This window comes from Ictalurus punctatus, chromosome 4 (genome assembly GCF_001660625.3).
Source record: "Ictalurus punctatus breed USDA103 chromosome 4, Coco_2.0, whole genome shotgun sequence".
In the NCBI taxonomy this organism is placed as follows: Eukaryota; Metazoa; Chordata; class Actinopteri; order Siluriformes; family Ictaluridae; genus Ictalurus; species Ictalurus punctatus.
In genome coordinates this window covers 19878919-19886966 of record NC_071284.1, presented here as the reverse complement: position 1 = coordinate 19886966, position 8048 = coordinate 19878919, and the positions used below count along the sequence as shown (strand labels likewise).

Below are 8048 nucleotides of genomic sequence, written 5' to 3'. Positions count from 1 at the left end.
GGCACCTGAGTCAAAGACACTGTATGCAAATGTTGAAGTCAATCAGATAAACGGTTCCATAGTTACAGCCAATTTCAGTTGCTGTTGTTTTTTTTGTGTTATAGTGCCACCATGTAGGTTTTACAAAAAAAAGATTTTTTATAGACGGAAATCGGATATACGATGTACCTTTTGTTCGCCTGACCCCAAAGATTCCAAAGATATAAGACACTTAAGTCTGTGACAAACGGTTCAAAAGTTATGGCTATTTTTCTAAAAATGCTTACTATAACACCACCATCTGGCTGATCGGGCCAAAACTTTGCGACGATGTAGCACTATAACTTGTAGTACTACCTTCCCTCAAAGTTTCAGCTCTCTACGACTTACTGTTTGGTCTGCAAGATCAGTTTTAGGGCAGAATTTCAGCTTAATTACTGCATAAATAATTGGTTGACAGTTTCAACAGCAGCCTACTGAATAATCATGTTCAGTATATGTATGGTTGAACACCCTAAAACCTAAGTTTTTTTTTTTTTTTTCAATCGATGTTGGCCAGTGTAATTTTAATAAGGATTTATATATATATATATATATATATATATATATATATATATATATATATATATATATATATATATATATAAGAAAATAAGTATGAGCGTGTAGTCTGGACAAACAACACTAGTTTTAACAGATAAAGCTCCAGAATGTATGGCAAATGTTTAGATTTTATCTTCGTATCTTAGATCTGAACCATTGTGGTGACGCAGCTCGTGCAACTGCAATTACCGAATGTGTGTCACGGCTTGCTCAGTGCTTCCTTGTAAAAGCGCTATATCTTTTCACACTGTCGAACTGTCGTGAGCAGGAAGTGGGAAACGAAAGTAGAACAGCCCACGTGGGTGGGGCTACTTAAAAATACTTGCAGTACAAAAACGAAGGACACAAGTTCCGCTTGTAGTCGAAGCATGCGACAAGAAGATGCCGTGTACTCGTCATGATCTTTGACTTTCAGGATTCATAAGACTGTGACTGCATCACAATAGTTCTGATGAACTCGGGTTTCCCCCCCCTTGACAGCGTGATATACAAGACGTCTACAGCCAGTAGCGTGACTCTGTTTCAAACCCTAGCGGCACCTATCTGTTCATCTTCGGGACGTTGAAACGTGTGACTTGGAAATGGGCAAATTTTACAACACGCGGTCGACAAGCTGAATGATACTGGCTCTCAGGTGTATTTTTACGGACATTTCGTGCCTATTTTTGTGTGTGTGCGAGCGCGCGTGCTTGTGTTTGCCAGAAGTATAAGTGCAACCGACGAGTGAGCATTTCCTCTTTGAAGAGACACCTCCGAATCCACCGAGTTGTGTCCTGCTGCAATTGGGAATCATAGTGCGACCTAACATGGCATCTACAATTGAGAGGAAGACCATGGAAGTTAACGAGTGAGTGGCTTTTTGGTTTTCCAAAACTAGAATTGTCAGAGCTCCTGCGAATCGCCCAGAGTATGTCCTCACTGCAGCCTGTAGCGCTATGACGTATTGTTTTCTTCGCGTACCCCAGCATGTCAGAGCGCAGGGTCAGCCATGATACAGCACTCCTGGAGCAGAGAGGGACAAGGGCCTTGCTCAGGGGCCCAACAGTGGCAGCTTGGCAGTGCTGGGGCTTGAACCCCCGACCTTCCGAACAGTAACCCAGCCTTAACCACTAAGCCACCACTGCCATACATATGTATGTATATGTGTGTGTGTGTGTGTAGAAACACTTAATTTAATTATTTTTGAAGGCATCTTTGCATGTGCCTAAAACCTTTGTACAGTACTAATAAAACATAAATAAATAAATGATTTTATATATATATATATATATATATATATATATATATATATATATATATATATATATATATATTAGTACTGTGCAGAGGTCTTAGTCATATATTAATTAGTACTGTGCAAAGATGCCTTCAAAAATAATTAAATTAGATGTTTCTACACTTAAAAAAAATACTACAAAGAGCAGTAAACAGTAATAAATGAAACAAATATTTTGTGTGATGACCCTTTGCTTCAAAAAGTAGTGTCCATCAAGTCCACCAGCCTGGACTGTTGACACAAGGCAGGTTGAGTCCATGGATTCATTATGTTGGTGCCAAATTCTGACCTTACCATCTGTGTGCCTCAGCAGAAATCAAGATTTATTAGAATAGGCTCTGTTTTTCCAGTCTTCAGCTGTCCAATTTTGGTGAGCCTGTGTCCACTGCATCCTCAACTTTCAGTTCTTGGCTGACAGAAGTGGAACCTGATGTGGTCTTCTGCTGTTAGCATTCAGCCCTAGCATTTCCATTATTTCAGATTTAAGGAGAGTAGGGGAGGCATACTATTATCAGATGTGAAGTCAGGAACTGTGACAAGCTGGAATGTGGGTTGTTAAGTGATTCTACACTAATGTGAGGCAAACAGATTTTTAAAAAATTACAATACATATTATAATTCTTTTATTCAAATCGTTTGCCTAATGTCCACATGGCCGACATTTTGACTGTTGACGCTGCTTAAGTGTTGAGCAAGAGCATGCAGGAGAGGTAAAAAAAAAAAAATAGACTGCTTATTTAATCACTTTCTAATTATGACAGCCTTAACATGGTTTGTAAAGTGTTAAATCTAACACTTTATTGTATGCCTGTTTAATCTTTTATGTCAAAGTTTTTGTCCTTTTTTCCTTTTCAGAGAAAAACATGGAGTGACTTTTGACCATTTTGTCCGATTTTCATTGGCATCCTAGTAAGAAGTTTAGATATTTTAAATATGTACCTGTGTAATCCAGGCCAGCCATATTTTGATAATTTTATTTAATATCAATTAATTCTAAATATTCTCCTTTTGTTGAAAATGAGGGAACCTGCACAAATTAAGAGCACATGAGAGTAGGGTGGAGGGGGCAGGACTTTCAGGAGGTGTCAGTTCATATTAGAGAGTTCAGAAACCCACATACAGTGCCCTCCATTAATATTGGCACCCTTGGTACTGTATGACATTTAAGGCATTTAATAATGTTGTACATTATCTTAAAGATAGCAGGCAGTGGTGTGACAAGGGGCATTGGAATAGACATATATAGTGCAGCATTTTATGTTGTGGTGAATGACTACTTTTCCTTAGACTGCTTTATTTCTTCTTATATGCACAGATGCAGCAATTTGGGTGATGAATGCTGTAGGCTGATTATTAGAATGGTGAAGGTCTTTACAGCTTATATGGCAACTAAGACAAAGAAAAATTATAACTTTAACTTTTTTTTGGCCCCTTCCACAGAGAACTAGTGGATGAGGTCCTCCAGGTGCCTCCGTCAATGCTGATGTGTGGTGGCTGTCAGCAAAGCATTGGAGACCGTTTTTTCCTGAAAGCCATAGAGCAGTACTGGCATGAGGACTGCCTGAGTTGTGACCTTTGTGGCTGCCGGCTGGGAGAGGTTGGCCGAAGATTGTACTACAAGCTCGGTAGGAAGCTGTGTCGAAGAGACTACCTAAGGTGAGTGTGAAGCATATTCATTCTGAGGACCATGATTACAATTTAAGAGTACTTGCAAAATTGAATACTGGGTAAGTGAATTTATTCAATGTTTTAAGTGGTTTTAAATTAAATTCTAAGATTAAATCTGATTGAACATTTCTTTCTGCACATCAAGCTGAATATAAATAGATTTATTCATAAGTCATTTGTATGAGCATTTACACAAGAAATTTGGTATTCATGAACATACTGCAAATTTGAAACAATGCTCCTGAGTGTGTGAAAATTTATGCATAAAAAGATTAATCGTTGCAAACCTTGACTTGATCGACTTCAACTTAAAAGTGCAGTAAGCCATGCAAATTATATGTACAAAATATAATGTTGTGTTTAAATTACTTATTTTTTATGTTCACAGCATTTAGCAGACTCCCTCATCTAGACTGGTTTATACAGTCCCCTCCAAAACTATTGGAACAATAAGGCCAGTCCCCCTCCAACTATACATTGAAGACATTTGGGTTTGAGATCAGAAGATGAATATCAGACAATAGATCATAATTACAGCTTTCATTTCCTGATATTTACATCTAGATATGTTAAACAATTTAAAACATGGCACTTTTGATAGCAGACCACCCAATTTTTTGTGAGATAGTCTTAAATTAAAAAACGCTTAATATTTGGTTGCACATCCCTTACTTGCAATAATGCATTAAGCCAGTGACCCTCTGAGATCACCACTGTTGCATTTTCCTTTTGTGTGCTTTTCCACGCTTGTGCTACAGCCTCTTTGAGTTGTTGTTTGTTTCGGGGGGTTTCTCCCTTCAGTTTCCTCATCAGGAGGTGAATTACATGTTCATCTGGGTTAAGGTCTGGTGATTGACTTGGCCAGTTTAAATCCTTCCATTTTTCCTCCTCATGAAGTTCTTTGTTGTGTTGGCAGTGCTTTTTGGGTCATTGTCTTGCTGCATGATGATCCTCCCAATTAGATTGGATGCATTTCTCTGTACATTGGATGACAGATTGTTTCTGTTGACTTCTGAATTCATTCTGCTACTACCATCATGTGATACATCATCAATAAAGATTAGTGAGCCCATTCCAGAAGCAGCCATGCAAGTCCAAGCCATGACACTACCTTCACCATGATTGACTGATGAGCTTGTATGTTTTGGATTATGAGCAGATCCATATTTTCTCCACACTTTGGCATTTCCATCACTTTGGTAGAGGTTAATTTTGTTTTTAGAACTTTTGTGGTTTATCTCTGTATTCCAATCTGCTTTTCTGATTCCTACTGCTCATGGGTGGTTTTCAGCTTGAGGTATGGCCTCTGTATTTCTGCACTAGACGTCATCTTCGAATGGTGGATTGTGATGCTTTTACCCCTGTCCTGTGTAGATTGTTGGTAATGTTACTAACTGTTGCTGTTGGGGTTTTTCTTCACAGCTCTCACAATGTTTGTCATCAACTGCTGTTGATTTCCTTGGCTAATCTGTTCCGTGTCTGGTTTTTAGTAGATCAATGGTTTCTTTATTTTTCAGAACATTCCAAATTGTTGTATTGGCTATGCCCAGTGTTTGTGCAATTGCCCTGACAGATTTTCCCTCTTTTCTTAGCTTCAAAATGGCTTGCTTTTCTCCCATTGACAGCTCTTTGGTCTTCATGTAGGTTTATAATTTTTAACAACAAATGCAGTCTTCACAGGCAAAACCTAGGGCTCAAACCACGAGTAGACATATAGAGTTATTAATTATTTAAACAATCAATTTTACAGGGTACACCTGGGCAGCAAGAAACACCTCTTAGTCACATGTTCCAGTATTTTTGATCACTTGAAAAAAATGTGTGGATTGAAACAAAAGGTGCCATGTTCTTTTAGTGTTCAAGTTATTGAACACATCTAGATGTAAATATGGGGAAATGAAAGCTGAAATTCTCATCTATCGTGTCATATTCATCTTTTGATCTCAAACCCAAATGTGTTCAATGTACAGCAAAAAGAATAGAATGGGCCTTGCTGTTTAAATACTTTTGGAGCGGATTATAGAAGGGCTTTAGAGTCTCTATCAAAAAAACACATCCTAATGCTGGTTCACTAATACAGGGGCTAAGTAAAAAAAATCTGAAACCAAGTCATTTTATATTCTTGGCATTAATTAAAGAAGATGAAAAATAAAGAAAGTGAGCCAACACAAACCCATAAATTAAGGCAAATAAGATTCTTCTGTATGAATGGAGACTGTGCTGGGCTGTCTGTGCATAACCATAAGCCGTAAACAAATACCTCATCTGATGGAAGATTTAGCGCTTACTACAACTACTACTACTACTACTTCTTCTTCTTCTAAAATAATGTCCACTTATGCCTTTCAGCCTTTACCATGTTCATTCTTTCTGTGCACTTGAACTTTTATGGAGTTTTGCGTGCATCACAAAAATACATATTTTCCTGTGTCAGGAATGTGCTTTGCACTTTACAGGTGATCAGCATATGCACTTGAGTATGAAGAAAGTCAGCCTTTCTGAAAGTTTGTAAATCCAGAGATACATTTTGTTTGGTTTGGCTTATGCAAATGTTTACATACAACTTCACTAAAAGATTGATAAATGTGGCTCAATGCATACAACTTCTATAAATGTACAAAAAAACATTAGTAACTGTGGGACTCAGTGAGGTGTATTATAAACTCAGTCAGATGTCCTATTTCCTTTGCAGACTGTTTGGTCAGGATGGGCTTTGCGCTTCCTGTGAGAAGAGGATCCGGGCATTTGAAATGACAATGCGGGTTCGTGACAAAGTGTACCACCTTGAGTGTTTCAAATGCGCAGCCTGTCAGAAGCATTTCTGTGTTGGTGACCGCTACTTGCTTATCAACACAGACATTGTATGTGAGCAGGACATTTTTGAGTGGACCAAACTCAACAGCAACTTACGATAACTTCCTTTAACGACTTGAAAGCTGGTGTGGCCAAATTTTATTACAGTTACTACTTTACAGAACAGCTACATAACAGTTAAGCAAGTGCAGTTCTATAGAATTGAGTTTCAAATATATTTTTAATATTTTCAATTCACCAGCACATAACCAAGATTTCATTTGCCTTGGGAAAGGTGAAGACATTTTTCAATGTATGAGGGCAATAATAGCTGTTTCACAAACCTTTTTTTAGATAGTCATACACACTGGAAAATAAAAATGTAGTTTGTTATTGAGTCACACTGGCTACAAATAATGTATGTGGATACATTTTATAGAATAATTTTTTAAAAGGTCCCATTTTCTCAATATAAGTAGGTCATATGCCTCTAAGTAGGATGCTAGTGGCCTTTTTATTTAAAATATAAAGGCACCAAAACTTTTGGTGCCTGTTTAGGCCTACTTCAAACGGACCCTTTAGGTGCCTTTTGGACAGTTCTAATCTATGACTCTTGCAAGTGCGGTCTTAACTTCTCATAGTCACCAGCATAGTCAATTTTCATGTTGGCTGAACAGCTGACTCATGCTGCTCCACATTACACATCTTAATGAGTATCAAATGTTTTTTCACCTTATAATGTTTTCCTTAAATTTATGTGCTGTAATTTTATTTTGCATTGATGTAACTGTTAAGTGGAGTTTATCACAGATAAATCTGACCCAGGAATTGTTGCATTAAGTTGTATGTAACAGAAAATAAAAAAGTAGATTGGATGGGTTTAAATCTCTACAGAATATACTAGGATTTAATTTTTCTTCGGTGGAATTTGTTTTAGTTAAAACTTGTAATTTGGCACACAATTACTTCATTTAATTCTATTAATTTAAAGGTCATTTTTTCATTATGGGTCATTTGAGTTAAGAACTAGGTAATCATTAAGCCATCTAAAACATTTCTTTGTACATGCTCTAGCCCTATCTGCTTTTTTAATTTGAAATTTCATTAAATCTTATATAGCTGACACAAAGACCTATTCAGTGACTTGAGATTAATGACTTAATTCCTTTTAATCCATGTACAAATTGTAGAATAATAATTCTTATTTTACAAAACATGTATAAGGAAATGGGCTCACTTGGTAAACATGCTACAGTGAGTATTCAGTATGCTATTTTTTAAGTATTATGCGAATAAAAAAATTGAAATGATCAGTCTTTAAATAAAAAATTGTCAGATTTGACACATTAAATTGACTACTGTTTGTGTTTATAAGTGTATTGTGTCGTTTAAATAAAAGAACATGCTGGCTTTACAAAGGATACTGTGGGGACAAGGGGTACATGCATAGATTCGTTCAAGGAATAGTAAAAAGGCTGTGAAATTTTCTTTATTGTTTAACCATTTGACCTTTTTGTTAAAGAAATTCACAACATTACTCTGCTCTCATGGATATCAAGCAATTGCAACCAAAACACAGGTTTATAAAAAAAAAAAAAAAAAGTTAAATATAGGTGTGTAACATTTATTTGCACCCTTGTAGTCAATACTTCGTCAAAAGCTACCTCCCTTTGCCAAGATAACAGCTCTGAGGGTGTTTTCACACCTAGTTCGGTTGAGCCCTCAAAAC

The 8048-nt window shown here is 36.9% G+C and overlaps 1 protein-coding gene across 1 annotated transcript; it reads left to right on the top strand.

Annotated features, from left to right (window-relative positions):
* Positions 1-849: 849 nt before the first annotated feature.
* On the top strand, positions 850-7670 carry lmo2 (LIM domain only 2 (rhombotin-like 1)). The gene is made up of 3 exons (XM_017466504.3): positions 850-1429; positions 3299-3514; positions 6219-7670. The coding sequence occupies exons 1-3, from the start codon at positions 1389-1391 to the stop codon at positions 6439-6441; spliced, it is 480 nt and encodes a 159-aa protein (XP_017321993.1). The 5' UTR covers positions 850-1388; the 3' UTR covers positions 6442-7670.
* The last annotated feature ends 378 nt before the right edge of the window (positions 7671-8048 follow it).